Source organism: Falco naumanni, chromosome 3, assembly GCF_017639655.2.
Source record: "Falco naumanni isolate bFalNau1 chromosome 3, bFalNau1.pat, whole genome shotgun sequence".
In the NCBI taxonomy this organism is placed as follows: domain Eukaryota; kingdom Metazoa; phylum Chordata; class Aves; order Falconiformes; family Falconidae; genus Falco; species Falco naumanni.
Genome location: NC_054056.1, coordinates 46,843,308 through 46,864,688, shown reverse-complemented (window position 1 = coordinate 46,864,688; position 21,381 = coordinate 46,843,308). Strand labels below are relative to the sequence as shown.

Here is a 21,381-nt window from a genome sequence, read left to right as displayed (position 1 = left end):
AATTTGTTTCTCTTGGAGCAGGAAGATTTCTGTGGCACCCCATAACCCAAAGGTTGCAGCCAGGGCAGCTTGCTTAGCTTTAGCTGTGGTGTTTTCACCAGTCTGAGCAAATACCATCATATTGCTTCCCCACCTTTTGTTTTAGTATGAATTGTAACTTCAATTTCTCTAAAAAACAGTCTAATGTAGTGAAGTTCTGGCTGTGGCCTTTGGGATATGATATTTTCTTTTTTTTTTTTTTTAGGTAAACTTAGCGTATACATTCAGAGAAGAACTGTCAAAAGGGAGCATTACCTTAAGCACACTTTTCCCACTTGAGCTGAGACCAGCAGAGAGAACTTTGTGTAAACTTCTGAGGCATTTCTGTACGGTGACAATGAGGTTGCTATAAGAACTTGAAGAGAACAAACTGCTAATTTAACATTTCTTGGAGAAAACCCCAAAGGCTTTAAGCATAGTATAGGAGTTGTGGTATAACCCCAGCTGGCAACTAAGTACTGTGCAGCTGCTCACTTGTTCCCCCCACCCCCCAGAGGGATGGGGAAGAGAATTGCGAAAAAGGTGAAACTCAAGGGTTGATATAAGAACAATTTAATAATTGAAGTAAAATAATAACAGTTGTAAAGAAAAGGAGGGAGAAGGGGAGAGGAATAAAATCCAAAGGGAAGGAGCGGGGAAAAAAACCAAAACAAGTGATGCACAATAAACTGCTCACCTCCAAGCAACCAATGCCGACCAGCCCCCAGGCAACGACTGACAGGCCTCAGCCAGCCCCCTCCAGTTTATACACTGAGCATAGATGTTCTCTGGTCTGGAATATCCCTTTGGCTAGTTCGTGTCAGCTGTCCTGGCTGTGTCCCCTCCCGATTTCTTGTGCCCCTCCAGCCTTCTCCCTGGCAGTACCTGAGAAACTTTATTAAAAGTCCTGGACTTAGTATAAACATTACCCAGCAACCAGTGTGTTATCAACATTATTCTCATACTAAATCCAAAACACAGCACTGCATTAGGTACTAAGAAGAAAATTAACTGTCCCAGCTGAAACCAGGACAAAGTCTAAGATCTTATTCCCTTCCAAAAAACAGACCAACGTCTTAAAATTGTGTGATTAAATCACGACATATTTTTTTTTAAATTAATGGAAATAATTGTTGCAATTTTTCTGCTATTAAAAATGAAACCATCTTTTTGAAATACAGGTTATAAATCGTTCAACAACAGAGCTACCTCTTACAGTGTCATATGACAAAATATCTCTTGGAAAACTCAGATTTTGGATCCACATGCAGGATGCCGTGTACTCCCTCCAACAATTTGGTATGTGTTTTATCTTTCCTGACTTTAGGCCAAAAAAACCCAACCAACCCCCACTCAGTTTTTTTGTTGCGACTACTTAGATGACACTTAACTCTTTTGGTTAGCTGGTGAAAAGGTTTAATGCTACAGATTTTACATGGTGTTACTTTAAGGTAAAGATGGAAATAAAATGTAGACATGTGGTAGGAAACAAGAATACGGAGGTGAATTAACAGTATCTAAAACAATTTATTTGGATAGTATACTGTAAAAGCACAAGAGGCCAAAATAGAGAGGAGTTACTTTGCCATGGGTTTCCCATATCATCCATGGAACAGAAAAGCTGGATCAGTATTAACATAAGCTTTGATATAAGCTATGCACAGCTGGTCACTGTAGCCATATACCTACAGTGAAATACAGGCTTAGCATGAAGAAGGAATTTGGTTTCTGATCATACTGCTTCTGACTCTTCAGAACTGGCTGGCCTCTCACCTTGGCTCAATTACAAATTTATAAGGTATTCAGATAAACTGGAGGCTTTACGTGCATGAAACCATTAAATTCTGTGTTACGCTTAAATGTGATGGAGCAAGGGTTGGTGCGCTCTGTGTTGGTAATGGTATAGCCAAGCTTTTATTGTCTTTAAATGTCTGTTCCACTGATGCACATCTTTATGAGTCTAATCATCACTCTCAAAAATCTGCATCTTATTTTCAGGGTTATCTTTGCTGAACTTAGTTTTCTCTCACTAGACTGTAATTGGCCTCTTTATGCTAGAGGAAGGAGCTATGTTGCAACTGCACTGGTTACTGGAATGTAGGATTCTCTCTGATCCTCTCTTTTTTTAAGCATTTCAGACAGCAATTTAAACTTTTTTTCAGGCCAAGAGATCCTAAAAGCTTCTGTGCTGTATTACTTTAATGATTCATAAATCCTTCCCAGTTTATCTTTCTTTTTTTAAAAAGCAAATAGATGCAGTATCCTGTTAGTTTTCTGAGAGAAATACGCAGGGGTAATGCTGCTTCCATACGATTCAGTAGCATTGTTTGTTCACCAAAATGGAGCCAGTAAGAGGGAGAGGAGAGGGTTCGGTTATTCACTGTCATGTCTGAATTAATACTTTATGATGGACAACATAACATTTAAGGCATTGATTCTTCCTGGAAAAGAAGCCTGTTGAGCACTAGTTTCGGAGTGGAATATTGTAAGACACATTAGTTGTATGCAGTGTAATTTAATGGAAAGTCTAGGCTTTTCCATTTCCTTTCCAGCCTAAGCTTTTATGTTGTGTTGTTGGAGGAGGGAGAGTGAGTAAGGAATAAGGTCACCCTAAGCAGAATCCAGCTACTTCTCCTTAGCCCAGTCTAATTTATATCAAAGATGGAAGTCTGCTTAAAATAACTATCTTGAAAGAATCATGTAGCTGCTTGCTCAGTTTGTGTGGAACATTTGACTACCATCATTTCTCCATAAATTTTTGTGAGCCTCCTCAGAATGGCATAATTGAAATTTTCATGTTCCATGTCTTGGCTGTCTTGTGATGGACACTTAACAACCTAGGAATACCTCCACTGCCTGGGAAGAAAAGCTTACATCAGATGCTGCTTGTTCTCTCTAAGTACGTAGATAGTGAAACATAAGGTTTAAAATTTCCCTTTTGGAATAACTTATGGAAAGATCACCTTAGATCAGTAGCAAAGCTCCAAAGCAACTTGAAAATGAGTGAGTTCACATTCTTCTTGCTGTGATGCAGGACAGCTGATATGACAAAGTAAATTGGTATCTAACTCGCCAGTGTCATAGTTAGCACCATTGCTGTAAATGCGTCATTCTGTATTTTCTGAGAGTGGTAGACTTTACTCACAGTGGCTAGAACTTTTTAGTTCAAAAAGGAAGCATCTTAACACTGGCTGAAGGCATTCAAAGGCGTGGTGTATCTTCTGGAAAACACGCTCCTTGTTGCTGGCAACCATATTTATCATGGACAGGCTCTAACTTTTTTGAATTGATGGTTGTCCAGCATATAACAAGGTACATACCTCCTTTAGGAGATTTGATAAGACAGTAGAGAGTATGTATTCAGCTCACTGATTGTGCTTTCGGGAAGGCGCTTTTGTCTTTTTCTGTTTATCAAAGAGAAGCTTCCAATTTAATTCTGCAAGGACCATCAAAAGAATTGATGCCTCATCCATGATCTGGGGTCTCTACTGTTGCATGTACAGCCATGTTTCTCACTAACCTTTGTTGTCCTTTACGTTATAGTCCTCTTCTCTTTTTTTTTAGTTTTTAATGTGAAGGTTGCTTCTCTTATGTATCAAATAAAAATTCAACTCTTAACAACCCTTTTGCTTCTCACTCAGGCCAGCATAATTTCCTGTGTCTTGACATTTGGCTGTCAGGTGTTCAGCTTAGGTGGTAGTTACACAACATGCTAAAGGCGTATCAGTCTGCTTGTAACTGATGGGTAGACTTGGAGTTTAGCAGTAAAGCTGCGATCATGTTTTGGATTTATGGTTCCTCAACAAAACATGTGCAGGTGACATAAGATTCCTTTCATACTGGACTCTAGCATAACAGCAGTTAACTTTTGTTACTTCTTGCAGAGTTACTTGTTCTTTCTTTTAGGGTTTTCGGAAAAGGATGCAGATGAAGTAAAAGGAATTTTTGTTGATACTAACCTGTACTTTCTGGCTTTGACGTTCTTCGTAGCAGCATTCCATGTAAGTGGAGAAATTTTGGGTTTTAGGAATCGCAGCATATGAAATAAATAAAAAGGGGGGAGGGTGCTGAATTTCAACTTTTTAGTGTGTTCAGAACTGTTCTTAGTAATTTCAGTAGAGCAATGAAAGTGTTTTCTAATCTATCAGCTGTATTTCCAATACGAAGTTAACACAGAAACCTGAAATAAGACATAAATTTGAGATAACTAGATAGAAACTAACAGTCTTGACTAAAATATAAAACATTTAACTTCATAATCACTTTCTTTTTAGTTGTAGTTGAACCAAAGCCGCTAGAAATAATATGTCTGTCAACATTGGTTCAAATTTTGTTGAGTTGTCACAACATTTGCCACTGTAGTGGCATTGCTTGGGCACCAATAGTAGGGTTTGAGTCTCAGACTTCTAATTCCTGGAGAAATTTAGGTCAGCTGATCTAAATTGCTTCAAAAAATTGTTGCTGTGAAGTGCAAAGCTTAGAATTCTAGTCATGGTTATTTGTTGTTGTGTTTCTCTTAAGTATTGTGTGTGTCTTGGTTCAAATACAAATCTTTGTTTTAATGAGTAATTGTATTAGATTTCATTGTTCTGCTGTGACTGTTTTTGTCATCTACAGTTATGCTCAATACAGTACCTGTATTCCAGGAGAGATAAGAACTTGCTGAGCATGTTAACGTTTCTTTGTACTTACATTACATGCAATTAATTTGGTTGGAAAGCCTTAGACTTCCCAGCCATATTAATTTATTTTTTCCATTCAGCTTATCAGGTTATAAGGTGTCTGTAGACTCAGACTAGCTCTTCTGATACTTCTTATTTTTGTGCATCGTTTGCCCAAATTAAAAAAAAAAGTATTTTTCATTAAAATCCTCTGACCTGAGAGTTTGCCTCTGTGCTGCTTTTTTTCAGATAGTGAATGCTTAAAAGAAATACTGAAAAATATACTGAAGAAAATACTGAAAAAACCCACTCATTACAAATAAATTTAATTCTAAATGTCCCTGAAGTTGAAATCAACTTCTTAGTTATGAAACAGAGAGGAAACCTGACTTGCTGTATTGTAAGGGGTTTTTTATTATTAAAAAAAAAAAAAGCTTTGGTACTATCCAAGACTAAATTTCTTCGGTAGAATCTTGTTTAGAGGCTTTCCCAGGTCTGTCAAGGTGAGCAACTCCTCAAGGTCCTCATTCTTCATCCTCTGCCATATGTTACCCTGTGTTGGGTCACTTAACTTTCTTTGCACGTTGTGCAGCATTGTAGGCGCTAGCAGTATTTGGAATTCATCCTGTCATTTTGTACTGCTTTTAGAGCTTGGGCTTCTAAACCAGGTTTTTCTTTAATTCCCTCTTAAATGCTTTTTTAACAGTTCAGCTGGCAGTCTCTAATTCATGCAAGTTTCAATGAGTGTGTTTCTTGCTATTTGCAGCTTCTCTTTGATTTCCTTGCATTCAAAAATGATATCAATTTTTGGAAGAAAAAGAGGAGCATGATTGGGATGTCTACAAAAGCAGGTATGGGCCAGAATTAGAAGTGTTGTGCACTTGTTGTGTAATGTATACTCTATGTTTTCAGTCTTACTATAGGTTGGCACTTTGTCAATTCCCCAAGGTGGCAAAATGAGGTGGTTTTGTGTATGAAAAGATGGCTGACAGACTGGTTCTAGCTTTGTTATCATTGTGCTCAAGTATCACTTGCTTTTAAGCATTTGTGTCACTTCTGAGGTTTGACTGTCTTGCAATTAAGAAATAGTTTAATATTAAGCCAGTTACCATATTTCCTTTGCTGAAGGAACATAAAAATACTTGGAGAAAAAATTGAGGACCAGAAAGAATCCTATGAGTGGAGAGGATATTCTGTCATGGGTAATGCTGTCATGTGAGTCCCATGTGTTCCTTGTAGATAATTACAGGTTCCAGAATATTTGGAGGGGAAATGTAGTGTAGTGCTGTTGTTTGATTTGGGCTTTGAGGTGAACAGGAGCGGTAAAAGCTCATGAGGTTGGGGGTAGGGAAGAGCGTGGGAGGGTTGAATTGACTTGAATGTGGGAAAGGTGAGAGAAGCTTAGTGATCTGACATCCTGCCAAAGCCTTCCTAGAGGCAGATGAAGATAATAGCCAACCCTGGATGTTTAAGATTTAACACTTCCAGCCTTGTTTGTTGTGCTAATACTTACTGCTTGTTTTTTCTAATAGATTTTTTCCATTCAGATTATGAACCTGGAGTCACTTGACCTCTGAGACTAGCCCAAGTTCTATCATATTTAAAGATTAATTAAAACATGTGAGGAATAGCAATACCAAGAAAAAAATGTTTTAGAAAATCATTCCAAGATGAAGAGCAACATGCTTTTCTCATGTGGAGACTCTTGTTTATTATCTGCATCAGAGCGCATTTGGTTTTATAAGGCATTTATAGTGGTGTTGGCATACCTAAGCCAAGCAGTAGGATTTCAAAGTGGTCCGTGGAATTTCAGAATTAAGTGTTAATTGCCAGTTTAAAAAGTGAGTAAAATGAAATTGAATGACAGAAGGGTTTTTGACCTTACTATCAGAGTAGCAGTCTTCAGTCTCCAGTAACTGATGATTCCATCCTCTCTTCAACAAGCCTTAGTCACCTTTCTGCTGGTATCTCCTTCTTGCGCTGAGGGAGAAGTGCAACAAGCAATTGGTCTGGAATGGTGCAGTGTAATTGTTGTTGGCTGAGTGTGTTGTAGCTCTTACCTCTTTCTGTCCCTGCTTAAGAGGATGGATATTTGAATCTAAGAATTAGTTGGTAGACACTTGCAAGCATCCAAGGTTTTGCAAAACCTGGAAAATAAACCTAAAATGTATTTCCTAATGTTTACAAACATTAAATTAGTTGCTTGAGTTTCAAAGACTGATGTTATGTTACCTCACAGCCTTCCAGCTTCCTCAAGACAAGAATCATGCTCATACTTCATAATAGTACTGATAGATTGCTGAATTGCTGCGGTACAGAAGTCTTCCTTAAATATTCCAGTTTCCTTTCATGTTTTATGATAAGGATTTCTTAAAATGTTTTTGTTCCTTATTTGCCTGGAGGTATATAGATCACTGGCTATTTCTATGACTACTTGATATATCAAGATGTATATAGGAGGAGTTCATCCTTAAACGTGTAAGACAGAATTACAGAAATAGGCCAACAGTCTTCTAGCATTTCAGCTGTTCATTTAAATGTTAATAAGCCTTTCATTTTCATTTCTTTCTGTCTAGTGCTTTGGCGGTGCTTTAGTACTGTGGTAATATTTCTTTTCCTTTTGGATGAACAAACAAGTTTATTGGTACTGATCCCAGCAGGCATCGGTGCAGTTATTGAGGTGAGTTCTTAAACTCTAGAACCAAATACCAGTATCTACAGCAACATCCATAGTTTATTGTAGAAAAGGAATGCTAAACTAGTTACTGGAAAAATACTGCTGTAGTATGCTGTCTTAGCAGCGTTAACTAACTTTCAGTGGTAGAGGATAAACTAATAGCTAAACTGGAAGTATCATTTTTTTCTGAATGGTCCAGCTGGTGTGGTGGAAACCAAACATAGAGCTATGCTGAGGTTCCTTCCTATAACATTATCTGGTAGGCATCACTCCTGACCAGAGACGTATTAACAACATCAACCAGCCTTCATGGAAACGTTTGTCAAAAGAGCAGGCTGTGTGCCATCAGACAGTGCCACAGAGCTGCAGCTTTCTCCCTGGCGGTGACTGAGGTGCTTGGGGAAGGAGGAGACTGCTGGCTGTGTTCATTATTCCAGAAGGCTGTGTCCAGTCAGTGGGTTGCAGGTACTGCTTAGCAGCCTACTTTATGTGTAGTAAAGCACAGTCAGCAGCAGTGGGCAGATTTCTCAATTTAACATTGTTTGCAGATCTACTCTCGGTATTTAAAAATAAGTTTGGGACACTCAAGTGGAATTTTTGAGTACAAATCTATTACAGCTGCAGATAATCCCTGTGGAAACAAAAGAGTTCTAAATTTTTAGTTAGTAATGAAATTTTTGAATGCAGAGTTGGAAAGTGATCCTTAAATTTCAGCTTATTGTATGAAACAGATGAAGCTCTTCTAAAAACTATGAACAGCGGTATCCTAAATAGTACCGTTTCATTGACTGTGATGTTATTTTTCAGTATGTTGACATTTTTAAGTCTGATGTATTTCTGTGCATTAAGTTTTCCGTATCAGATTTTCCAGTGGTTTTGCTATTCCTATAAATAGCAGTTTAATCTGGTATTTCAAACTTTCTTTAGCTGTCTGAAATTTTAACAACATTTCAGGGCTAAATATATATCCCTATAAATATGCAGCTACTTTTGTAGAATATACTTTATTTTTATTCTTGAAATCTAAATAGCTAATTTTTTTAAAATCCTTAAATTAATTTTTAACATTTTAAACTAAATTTAAAAAATATTTTTAAAACTAACTAGATTTTTAAAAACTATTAAAAAATATTTTTTTATAAAAAGTGAATCAGGTCAAGAAAAGTGATGCTTTTGTTAGTTTGTAGTGGAGAAGGAAGAGCGAACCCTGGGCTCTAAACCACATTTTTTCCAGAAGTATTAGTGGAGACCAGGCGTGTATGGTGGTAGGGTAACAGGAACAATCAGCTGTGCTACAGGATTTAAGTGCAATTAAAACTGTTAAGATTTTTTATTTTTCTTTTATAATGAAGGTGGATTTTTCAGTTGCCACTACCTAAGAACAGGCAGATTCAGATGTCATGTGGTTGTTGTACCTGTCTGAGATTCTTCTTTGAGCTGCACAGAGATCTGTGAAATAGATCCCTCCAAGATCTGTAGTTCCTATGACTGGCTTCTACTGTCTTTCTCATGTGCCTTATTTTCCAGTGTGTTGCTTTTGGATTGCAGGCTGGGGGAACTGGGTTGAAAGGCTCATATAGGAACACTGTGTGGGGCACTTAAGTTGAAGGGAAATGTTCTGTAGGTTCTGTTGAAGTAATATATCTCTCCTCTCAAATGATGGTGAGATAACGTGGTTGTCTCAAGGTTTGAATGAACATACGGACTATACATCTCAAAGGAATTTATCTGCTAGGAAGAGCTTTTTTACAACTTCTTAACACCTGTTTCTCATGCAGTATTAATAGTGAACTTGTTTATGTGATAAGTAATACTCACATCAAAGCTGACAGTAAAGGATTGTCTTTACCATATTGCCCTTTTTTGTTTGGAAGATGGGATGGGTGACAAGAGAATATTGGTGTATCTAAAGTTAAACGAACAAACCAACCTTGTCCATAAAAAGCTTGATGGAGTGTAGCTCTCCTGGTGAGCTTACTGCGTTAAGTTGTTGAGTCTGTATAGCAGGGTAGGTATGCGAGTAAATTTTCATGTGAACCGAACCTTCGGTTAGTTAAGGTCCGGTTCTCACAGCTGTACCGTAAGTAGTCAAACAGTTCAGCGGATTCACTGAAGCTTGCTTGTAGCCCGCTACTGAACTGTAAGGACCATGTAAGTGCCCACTTAATCACTGTTACGGGGTTGGAGGCACCTTCATTTTGCAGACCCCAGCTGACTTGAAAGGCATGTGAAAACTCCAGGTGGTTACTGGAGAATTTTCTAAATGTCTCACCTGGGGTGCATGCTGCTGAGTAGCTAATGCCCACCTAAGCACTGCAACTCAGATGTCCTGGAAGGACTACGTTATTTCACTTAAAGTACATCATCTGATATGGACACTTAATAGTGCAGGCTTTCAATGTTGTACTTGTCTGGTGACACAGCATTTGGTTTGTGTAGGGATGCAGGCGGTGTGCTGCAGTCAGGCTGTTGCTGCTTTATGCAATGGGTGCTTAAAATAGATATTCTGAGGTCTTGATTCTGATTATCTGAATCCTGCAGAAGATGTTCCTTTGGATAATCTTATGTGCACATTTTGTTTTTGTTAATTATAGCTCTGGAAAGTAAAGAAAGCTTTGAAAATGACCATCAAGTGGCAAGGCTTGAGACCCAAAATTCAGGTATAGTAGACACTGACCTGTTAATGATGACACTCTTGAGTTGTCCATCTGTTTCCAGGTTACCGTGCTATTTGGCTTTTAGGGAAATTAAGATTAAAAAACCTATAAACATGTCCTATGTACATCTTCCCTATGGATGGCTTAATCCAAAAGCTGGATGAGCGTTTTCAAACTTACTGATTTCTTCAGTTCTGTAGAAGAAGCTATTTCTATGTATTTATGGTGCAAGAAACCAGAAGTCCTTTGTCAGTCCTGCTGAACTGAATCTTAACAGGTGGGACTGTGCTCCTGCCACTGTGTTAGAAAGGCACTCTTTACTGACACGGTGATTTGAAGTAAACTGAATTTTTCGTGAAGCTGTAGGCATAACTTCTCTGCTGTGGAACTAGTAGGTGTGACATGTTCTGGGGGCAGGACAGTCTTTGGCAAATCCTCTGGAAAAAAATTAAATCCTGAGACTGTTTGTAGGATGTGCAGTGGCAACAGGGATTGAAGTTAACTTTTCTTTTTTACATGAGTGTAATCTTTTTAAAGTACAATCTACATTGAAAGTTTCTCTTGTTGGTAGGCAAAACAGTTATCTAATCTTCAGTGTTGATTTCAGAAGAAGTTCTGGGGTTTTATGCTGCTTGAAGTGTATGCATCCTGAGTAGCTGATAGCTCTGGTTGTTCCTTTGCCGGTATCCAAGGAAGTATGCTTAAGCAGTCATAATTTCTGGAGACATGGAGATAATCCATAACTGACCTCTTCATGCATGAAAACGGTTATAGTTTTTAATGACTTTATCTGCCAAATCATTAGGCACTTGACTTTGCTTTTGCTTTGTGAACACTGCTGTCTCAACAGCATTTTCTAAAGCAAAGAAGCCCTGGATGTTTGGTGTAAAATACGAAGGGAAAAATTAAACTTTTTGTCTACCCTGTATTTAGCAGGCTGCACAGGACATTTGTAAGACATTCTTGTATAGAAGATTGTAAGAACTTTGAACTGTTACCTGGCTTAATGTCTAAGCAGTTTAGTTAGCAATTTGAATCTCTGTTTAGGGAGTCGGACAGCAAGTGCTTTTCCCCCCAGTTTTGACTTGATTATACCTTTCATATGTGTTGCAGTTTGGTACATACAATGACTCTGAAAAGAAAACTGAGGAGTATGATACCCAGGTAAGAGGGAATCCTGTGACTTCTGATCTATAAAGTCTATGTATGTGGCCTGCTGCCTGACTTGTTTCACTCTTTTTGTTGCAACAAACGTTTTCCGTGTTCTCTTAGCTGTTAAGTGAATCATCATCGTGTGGATCATATAGTGAAGATACATTCTGATAATTCATGAAATGAAACCATGAAAGTTGTTTTCTTAGCTGAATCTGGTTGAAACATTTCTCTGAGAAGCAGAATTGCAGGTGATTTATCTGAGAGAAATATCTTTTAAAGTTTGCATTCACAAATTTGAACATTTGTATTGGTACCTGTTATTTATACTGGAGGAATGTTCATGTGCTTCCTGACTTCTGAAAGGAGTTGAACATAGGTGGCAACATTGGTATTAAGTAGAGAACTACTCTTGGACTCTGATCTTCATGCTGCCTCTTGGTGCCTATGCTCTAAGGTGCTTGGTTGTCTGAGCTGGGTGTTGGAATTTTCACCACCTTCTCTAGAACTGGAAGCATACTGGAAATAATAGCATGTGTTTAGGAGAAGGAAAAAATTTCTAGGAAAAAACTGTGCGTCTGTCTTCTAGTTACTGTCGTGAAAAGTCTGCTGTATATAAAATGTGAATTACTGAACTATTTTCCTTGTCTATTAGGCTATGAAATACTTGTCATATTTGCTCTATCCCCTGTGTATTGGAGGTGCAGGTTACTCCTTGATGAATGTCAAATACAAAAGGTACTGTAAATTTATAAATGGTTTTGTACAGAATTGAAACATTCCTCATTTTTTTCTATATTAATTAATTGGAGATGATGGGTTATGGAAACTAGTTACTTTACTTTGTTTGATTCATAAGCCAGGAACCAGAAACTTCCTTGTTCAATAGGATCTAAAGCTGAAGAGTCTAGCTGTTTTTTTAACATCTTGTAAGCTACAAGGTGTTGTATTTCACAAGTAACCTGGTATTACTGTGGTACAGAATAAAATAGCTTGCATACATGAGTAAGCTGTCAATCAGAAGAGGAGGAAGAAAGCTGCCATTGATGTTAAGAGAATTGGTAAGGTGGCAGGAGAGATGAGAGGAACTCAGCGGTTGAACCTGTCCAGTAACAGGAATACGCAAAAACTGTACGAAAATTCTTTGCTCTGACCAAGAGGTTCCTTTGCTCCTAAATACGATAGCTAGGATGACAAGCAAGCAAGCACGTTTGTAGGAAAGGACTCTGTTCCTTTAGAGCCATGGACTTGCTGCAACATATTGATACTTCAGCAAGAGCTGGACTCAGTATTCCATGAAAAGGTGAAACTCTTGTCCGTTTTCACTCAAAACAGTACAGCTAGTTCATTTTGTACTGGAGAGATGCAAGCATCTCTCTGATGCGGCCATCAGACTGTTGTAGGAAAAAATCTGGAAACACAAGCATGGTGATGGCCAGCCATGTAGACTTTTTTATATATATATAGTCTTTAGGCCCAAAAAGGATGGGAGGGAGAGCAAGCAGTAGCTTGAAATAACATCAGAAAGAACTACTGTTGCTGCATACATGAGCTGTTAGACACTTAGGCAATTTCTGGGCTATTAGAAGTTTTTTCAAAAGGTTCTTGTCTTAGTAAGGAGCTAGCAAATATACAGCACTTAAATATTCAGCCTTTCTCACAAAATTCTTTAATTTATGAAGTACTGCAAAATACTATCTGCCAGGTGTTCCATGAGCTGTAGCTTAAGAAAGGGAGAAATTTCATATCACAGAATTTTTATAATTTTTAAATCTGTTTGTAGGGAAATGTGACAAAAGTAATCTTAACAGTGGATTATCCTTTAATCTTGCAGGCATTTTCTGATGCATTTTTTAGATGCTTGTGGATTAGCGAAGTGCTGCTACAGCTGTAATGTTGTATTAACATGTCACTAACACAGCAGTGCAAGTTTAATTTTAAATGATGTAACCTGAGCATTACGGTTATTAGCTGTTCTTACTATTGCAAGAAATGCGGAATTTGACCGCTCTCTGTAGTACTACTGTTACTGTGCTAAGATTGTGCTCCATTGAACATCTGGGAAGAGTAAGTGCCCACTGTAGTGGTTTGCATTGAATGGTGTTTGTTGTTTGAAATTTGGTAAGACCTTTACAGTGCCATACTGTCTCTTTAGTATTTGGCATACACTGTTACCTTTGCAAGCCTTAATGCAGTCAGGGTTCAGCACGCAGTATTATCTGATGTCGTCAATGGTGCAGAAGTCTTAGAACATTCTGAAAAATTATAAAAGAAGTTCATAAAGCTCTCCATACTTCTTGTATGGACTGATAAGCATCACTTGCTTAAACCACCTTCTCTGGAGCCCTTCCTAATTAAGGGAGGATGCAAGGTGTTTAGTACTTCCATAAAGTAATTCACAACATGGCCATTTCTTGGAGTAGTCAGCATACCGTCATGTAGAGGATATATTAAAGGTACATATTTTTGGCTGAGGTGAAAAAATAACTGGACTGTCATCTTCCTTTGTAGCTGGTACTCCTGGTTGATTAACAGTTTTGTCAATGGTGAGTCCCTTCCGGTTTTTTCTATTTGTATTTGTTCAAATGGAGGCCAAGAGTCAAAAGTAGAAAATTAACTGCTATCAGCTGGATCAACAGAACAGTAACTTGACTGTAGGTTCCAAAATTATCACAGTGACTGAGAAAGGGAGAAGAATCAATGCAAAGTGAACAAAAGGAATAGATGCATCTTCTCTCTTTAGAAAAACGAATGTAAATCTCTAATTGTGAAAGTATAGTTGTATGATGTACTTCTGTTGTGCATTTGTCTGTAAGTTTTCCATGTTTTATCTTCAGGAGTGTATGCTTTTGGATTCCTGTTTATGCTGCCCCAGCTGTTTGTAAACTACAAGGTAAGATTGAAAAGCAATAAAAGATTACTTTTCTAGTCTCTTCTTCCAGACTGTATTACAAATTGATATTTTTATTCCTAGATGAAATCTGTTGCGCACTTACCGTGGAAGGCTTTCACATACAAAGTAAGTAAACGTCTAATTTAAAGATTGATGCGGTCATTTTGGAAATAATTTTCTGTAAGAAAAGGTTTCTTGCTATGTAGCTTAAAGATGACAGTGCTCTTTTTTTTTTTAAGAACTAAACTTGTTTGCAACTATCCTTTAAAAAAAACCAAAAAAAACCAAAAAAAAACCATTGACTTCCATATAATGGAGAAAACTTGCATCCTAGTTTTGATGATGGTACTGCTTTCTGTACTGTCAGCTGTCTTGTGTGGGTACAAATGTTGGTCCTGTAAATAAATTAATCAGTTTCAATTTAATGCATTATTTTAGGAAGTGGGAGATTATGTTAGCAAAGGATAGTTCTCAAGAAACAGGTAGGAGCACTGAGACCTTATTTTGGCAGGTTCCAGGAGCTACCAGAGCAGACTGAAGTAATATACACATTATTCTGTTCTGGGGTGGTAAATTCTGAGCTTCTGGGCAGTGTAGTGACAAATGTGTGGTGGGTTGTTAAATGCTGGAAGAGGAGCTGCACTGTGGTGTCCCCACTGCCTATACTGACCTTGTAGGAAGTAATGCGATGCTGTAGCAAAGCTTAATACCAGACCTTGGAGGAGGGGAAGGGGAGTTTATGTAGAAACAAAATCAAGTTACTAACACTTCGGTACCTGCATAACCAAAAGCACCCACTTGTGTGTTCAGATGGTTTGTGTGATATGCAGGCACCGAAATGGATGTACCCAGGTATCGCAGTCAGGATTCCTTGTGTTGATGTGGAGGACAGGGGGCACCCACTGTTGAGTTCCTGTCTCCTATAGTCTTCCTCAACTGGCAATTACATGTTCGTTTTGTTCTTGTACCCCTAAAGAGCTGATAGTGTTTTGACTCCATCCTTTCCCACCTGAGTCATTAGGATTTTTGTACTGTCCTTTGTTTTCCTGATCTTTGTGTCCTGAGAAACCCTGGCTGGATGTGCTGGGATCATCAAGACCTTGACGCCACCGACATGTGCCCTTTTTTCTTCTACTTGCACTCACTGTGTCCATGTATTGTAATTCTCCAGAACATCGGTACTTTAAAAGAAACAGTGTTAAAAACTGCTCAAGACATGGTGTCCAATTCTGAATGGATGATCTGGGACAAAAGAACTAAAATCTTAAAATTTGAAGTGCCTTTTATAGCTTTTCCATTTCTGTGACGCTACAGCAACAGCCCAAGTTTCTGCTGCCTTAACATTTTTAAGGAATCAGGGGTCATCTAGGAAAACAGATTGAAATATAACTGATAACAGGATAGCAGGTAAACAGTATAAAACCAAACATCTAGTGTTTCAGACATACTAGGCAAATCGGCATGTTTCTTAACAGAGGGGAGTACAAGGTACATTAGTGAAGTAATTTAATGATTTTTACTTCAGCAGCAAAATACAATAACTGAGCAGAGATACCAGCTAGGTAACACAGGGAGACTATTCAAGCAAGTAACCTTTGAAAGCAGTAGAATTCTCTTGCTGAACAGCCTTTTCTTACAGAGCATTTATGGTTCGTGTTAAGATGCCAGAGGCTACCCACAACAAAGGCTTGTGTTTATTTAGGAAGAAGTACATGATGTTTTCAATTATGTTTAAATTACTGGGCTTTGGAGTGGGTAATTTAAATATCCGCTAGGAAAAAGTAAAGTTGCTTGCTCTCTTCTGCACTTTGAAGAGTGGAAAGAATAGTCTGTGGTCTCCTCTGCATTTGTTTCAGAGACCTTTGGTTTTTTCCTTATTTTGAACTCTTTCCTTTTTTGGAAGACATTAGCAAAAAGTAAGACTATTCTAACTTTACAGTTTCTGTAGTCTTTACGTTTATGCCCTTTATATTTTTATGAAGAGTACCTTCAAATGAGGTAAACTTGTAAGAGAACTAGCTAGACTAAATATTGTTGGATGAGCTGGCTTGATGCATTCAGTTTCAATGGCTTATGAAGACTGCCTAAGTGCCTTTGATCATTGTGGGATCACTCAGTTGGGTGTTGAGTTGGAAAGGCTGCCTTTTCCAACTTGGCCAAGGTTTTGGGGTTTTTTTGTTCCTTGACAGACCTTCTTTGCACAGGCTTGAGAAGTGCCATCTGTATTCTTTGATCACTTTGGACTGATGAATTTGTTTTGACTTGCCAGAAAGCTTTCTGGTTGTGACTAATTAGAGCTCTCTCACGTCCAACACCCCCATCTTCTGCTGAGGCTTTATCATATAAACATTGATTCATTTTGAAGAGTGAGTCCTCCTGCACTTAGACAATACATCGTTTTCCCCTTGTATGCATTAATGCACAGCTTGCTACTATTGAAAGGAGAAGTTGTGTTACTGACCCAGTTTGTTAACCCAATAGTGAATATTCTTTGCTGGATGTGTTTCCTGCAGTTTCTAGTGAGTTGAAACAGTTCATTGCACCATATGAGTAACAGAGCTGGTGCACACTGTAAGAGTTGATTTTCATCCTCCCTGTAGGTTAGAGCCAGATTCAGAAGAGTTGCCCTACTGTTTACTTCCTTTACTTTCACTGACAAAATATTGTTGCCTTTGCATGCCTGGAGCCTGTTTGGTTGCTTTCCCAGCAGATGTCTGGGAATTTAAACTTTCTCGCTCAGGAAAAAGTTGTGAGAAAATACTTCGTTATTGCTTCAGAAACAAAACCTATAGTATGCCTAGTTGAGTGGAAATGTGTAGAAAATTATGTCTCCAGTAAGGAATAGATGATTACTTCCAGGAGAGCACTGAAAATATTTTAAAGATGTTCTTAAGAGCAGTAAATGAACAAGTTTTTACACAGATTTCAAATTCCCCCAGAAAATGAAAGTGAATTGACATTTTTGTAAATCTTAAATAATTCGAGTAATGAACGAATTCAAGGGTTTTTTTCAGTTTCTTTTAAAGATTTAACTGAAGTTGAATCCATATTTTTCCCCCTCTCTTGACAATACTATCACTTACCTGACTTACTCTTTCTTTTTACTTCTAACTATAATAGTGTGGTCTGTAGTAGACTGTATGGTTTTCATTAAAAACTGCATTAAAGTGTGCATTAATTAGTTTTTCAGCATAACCCTTAAGTATTGTTACAAATGTGGAAGTAGTCTGCATTCTTACTGAAAAATACAGTTGTGGAAGCCTGTTTCCTGTAGCTTTGTATGACAGATTACTTCCTTTTTTCACAGCCAACTGAAGTATGCTTTTCTTCTATTTGTAGGCATTTAACACCTTTATTGATGATATATTTGCTTTTATCATCACTATGCCAACATCTCATAGGCTGGCGTGCTTCAGGGATGATGTTGTGTTCCTGGTCTATCTTTACCAAAGATGGTATGCCTTTATTATTCATTCAAGTTTTTACAATGCTGTAGAAGATTGCAGTCTTATAGCTGTAAAGAACTACAAAATAGTTTGGGAATTTTCATACTATGGTAATATATAGTGTGATCTGGATAATGGTAGTTTTATAGATGCCTAGTGAAGGGAACGGTGAGCAGGGGGATCCTGGAAAGGAGATGTCAGTACAAATAAGAGGAGCAAAAGCATTTTCCCATAACTGACTATTGCTGGATCCTTTTTAGCATGGTAAGAGGGTAGTCAGTAAACTCCTCTTTGCACAGCACTCACAGGATTTTCTAATTGCCCCTTCTCACTCTCCAAAACAGCAGTCCTCCTTTTCAGCAAATAGTTTCACATTGCAAGTTACAAAAAAAAATTAACCTGAGACATGAATACCTGAAGTAAGGTAAAGGAGAGCAATTCTTAAGCTTGTATTCACAAATCCACTTAGTGGAGTTCTGGGCTTCTAACCCTTGCTGAGGGGCATGTGCTCGGTATCTGAGGCATGCTTTCCAACTTTCTCTGCAAGGCACTAGCAAAGGATGTTTTCTGGTGAGGGATTGCCCTGCCCTGGTTTCTTCTTTATCTAGTTTCCAAATACAAGTTATCAGGTTCTCTAGTAAATAGAGTATCTGGTGAGTTTCAGATTCTTTAAGTAACCAAAATCAGATTGGGAAGAAGGCTATAATCGTTGGAATACTGTTCGTAAGTGAAGCTATAGAAAGTGTGGTTTTGTTCCCAGGAATGAATATTTATGTGTGGAGCAAATAAGAATTTTAAGACAAGTTCATGTTATACCAGAATACATGGACTTGTATATCTAATCATTAATACTAAATGCAGACTTCAGGTTTGGCTTTATGCAATCACACAAGTGTAGTAAAATACACCCCCTGCCAAAGTATTCTAGAAGTTAACAGCTCAACAGCTTCTGATAGGGGCTGGGCACTGTTTTCAGGTCTGAGAGGTGTTCTGGATTGCTTGAGCAATACTCCAGCCAAGCTTTAGAGGAGCTGGCTAATAAATCTCTTAAGAGGCTCTGTTATGCAACAACTGGTTAAGAAGTGCACTTTTAAGTAGCACAGAACTGCTTAATTCCTTCAGATAGCAGACAGTATTGTAACTAGTAATTTATTTTTTTTTCTGCCAGGCTTTATCCTGTGGATAAGAGCAGAGTGAATGAGTATGGAGAATCTTACGAAGAAAAGCCAAAAAAAAAAAGCTCATAGAGAATAAGTAAGAATTGCAGAAGATTCTGACCCCTGGACTCTTACTGGCTTTCATGTATTATCTGGTCTTAAGGAAGGAAAAACTTATTTAATAAGAGTATTTTTAAAGCTTATGACAGAACTACATGGACAATAAATCTTCTATATTGCCAAAATCTAGTTTTGATATCCTCCTGTTTCAAGATCCTCTTTTGTCCTCCCAAGGTCCACAGTCTGCCAGATATCAAGAAATAAACTTCCTGCATTTAAACTTCAGTGAAAACCTAAGTGTCCTGACCATTGTAATTAATAACTAAGTATGTTTTTAAGACAACTCACTAACTGGAAGTGTGGTACCTGTGCCACTAGGCTATGAAAAGTGAAAAAACAAGCCCAGTGTCTTGCAGCAGAATTACGCATTATTGCCAAACTGGAGGCTGTCAAAAATAAAATGTATCGTATTGGATTATATGCTAATTACAAATCATTCTTGTTTGATAATGGAGATAAAGAGAATTCTAGAAATTGTAATTAAAGTTGTAAGTTGTATGTGGGCATTGAAGTTCATAGCTTAAAAAAAATGTTGGAAATACAGGATGAGATATGGGGTTGTTAAAATTCAAATTCTGTACATTCTTAGCCCACAGCATGGCAGAGGGTTTCAGTTGTCTTAAACTGAACGAAGATGTGAAAAAACTGTAACATGAGTTCTTTCAATATATACCCAAGATTATATAAATCCTGCATTAAATTCTTCACCGTGTGGTACCCCAGTGACCTACTAGGCCAATTCTCTCATGTTTCAAAGGGAGTAAGTCCTTGGTCTTTCCCCTCTCCCTCCCTGCCCCATTCTATTTATAAGATGAAACACACATCATTAAAGTGGAGCGATTTTGCTCAAATACAATACAGGTTCAACAAACTACCTGGATACATAGGAAAAAAATCAGCCTGGTGAAGAACAGGTATCTTCTTCTCACACAATTTAAAATCCATATTCCATGGAAACAGTTCATTAAGGGAGGTATTTTAATTTGTTTCTTTCGAGTTAGTAAAAATAATCAGGTTGATTCTTGCATACAGATCCAAACTTCACAGCTATATCTAGAAACTATGGTTCTAGATTTTTAAATACAGAGTGCATTCCTTCCAGCAGTAAATAAAATGCAATTAAAAAGTTCAAAAGACAGAATTCTAGTTTCCAATTCCAGCTTTGCTTTGGTCAGTTTACAAATAAACCCTAGTGATTCTTCAGTTTCTTTATTAAATTGCATGCTGTTTGTGCAATGCTATTTAACTTCAGTTTGTCATTGATTGAAAACACTTAACTGAATAACCCTGAAGAACACAGATCTACTTCTGTAGTCTGTAACTACTTCATTAAGTAGATTTTACCCAGTTCTGATACTGCAGAAGTCTAAACATATAAATACCTGGGTCCCAAAAAGATACAGAAATGTGCCCAACATCTTTTGTCACAGGCTTTCTTTTACTCAAGTTCTCCTTACAAGCTACTGGCAATGGAAAGGAGTCTTGAAGTGAATATTTAACTCATTTTCATGTTAAGGTCTCTTTACACTGTTAATTTTAACTAAGGAGGACTATTGATTTTAGCATTAAACATATATAAGTCTATGCAAAACTGGGATTGCATCTGCTATATCTTGTACCTGTTTTAGATTTCTTTGGAAGGAGCTCTTTGCTGGTAGGCAAACTAATTTGGGACTTCTATTTCATAATAATAGATAAATGTTAAGTGTGTGAAATTTTTTCCTGATTTAAATAATGCATATAGCACATTCCCTTTTTGTGCCATTTCAAAACAACCAAGTCATTGCTGCTTCTAGAGTAACATCTGGAAGTCCAGGATACCATATTCAGGTATTTCTAATGTTTAATCACTCATTTTTGTATGTAGCTGTTGAAAAATCACTGTTGCACCTTTATCTACTGTGAGTTTATTGGTCTTCTGTCTTGCATTTCTGATGACAATGACCTCATAATATACTTTACAGTAGTCATAAAAAATTATAAAATTAGAACGTTTTAAGTCTTTAAAATGAGCAAGACTTTCCTGTTCAAGTCATTGTTTTATGCATTCCATTTCCAAATAAAAGACTTGGCATATGGGATAGAGAGTTACCTTTTGTTGTTGAAAGGAAAGGTGGTGAAAAACTATGTAAGTAGTCTAATTTTTGAGATATTAAATGAAATTATTTAACTTTCTAGTTGTGGAAGTGGCATCAGCTTAAAACAAAAACATGGTTCTGTATGTGGTTAATGCAGAAGAAAAACATACATAAAATTTCACTGAATGTATTGCAACTCATGCTGGATTATCAGTATCTGTGATCTGTTGAGCAGCTTAATCCTACTAGAAGGGTGAAACTTTAACTGTGATAAGCAACTAGGTGACCATCTTGCATTCTTATATTCATTAGGCTTGTAATAGCTGTGGAAGTTAAAGGATGGCAGCTGTTTGGGGTTGGGGGTGGTTCTGGTTTAGAGTTAATTCAGAAAATCACCATACGCTTCTGGAAGATACTCTTGCACAGTACTTACTGGTGTATAATACCATGGCAACTGGCTTTTTAAGGACCTTAAGTGAAGAAAGGCAGCTGACTTGACTCTTTCTGGGGGTGTATGTGACC

At 37.6% G+C, this 21,381-nt stretch overlaps 1 protein-coding gene across 1 annotated transcript in view; it reads left to right on the top strand.

The window, feature by feature from the left end:
* The window catches only part of CLPTM1L (CLPTM1 like), a 30,788-nt gene extending 9,926 nt beyond the window's left edge, over nt 1–20,862 (top strand). The window contains exons 6-17 of the mRNA XM_040586251.1: nt 1,200–1,317; nt 3,925–4,019; nt 5,446–5,530; nt 7,256–7,359; nt 9,951–10,016; nt 11,127–11,177; nt 11,821–11,903; nt 13,677–13,711; nt 14,003–14,058; nt 14,140–14,184; nt 17,398–17,513; nt 18,673–20,862. Coding sequence (XP_040442185.1) covers nt 1,200–1,317; nt 3,925–4,019; nt 5,446–5,530; nt 7,256–7,359; nt 9,951–10,016; nt 11,127–11,177; nt 11,821–11,903; nt 13,677–13,711; nt 14,003–14,058; nt 14,140–14,184; nt 17,398–17,513; nt 18,673–18,751 — 933 coding nt within the window. The 3' untranslated portion in view covers nt 18,752–20,862. The remainder of the gene's footprint in view (nt 1–1,199; nt 1,318–3,924; nt 4,020–5,445; nt 5,531–7,255; nt 7,360–9,950; nt 10,017–11,126; nt 11,178–11,820; nt 11,904–13,676; nt 13,712–14,002; nt 14,059–14,139; nt 14,185–17,397; nt 17,514–18,672) is intronic.
* Nucleotides 20,863–21,381: the final 519 nt, after the last annotated feature.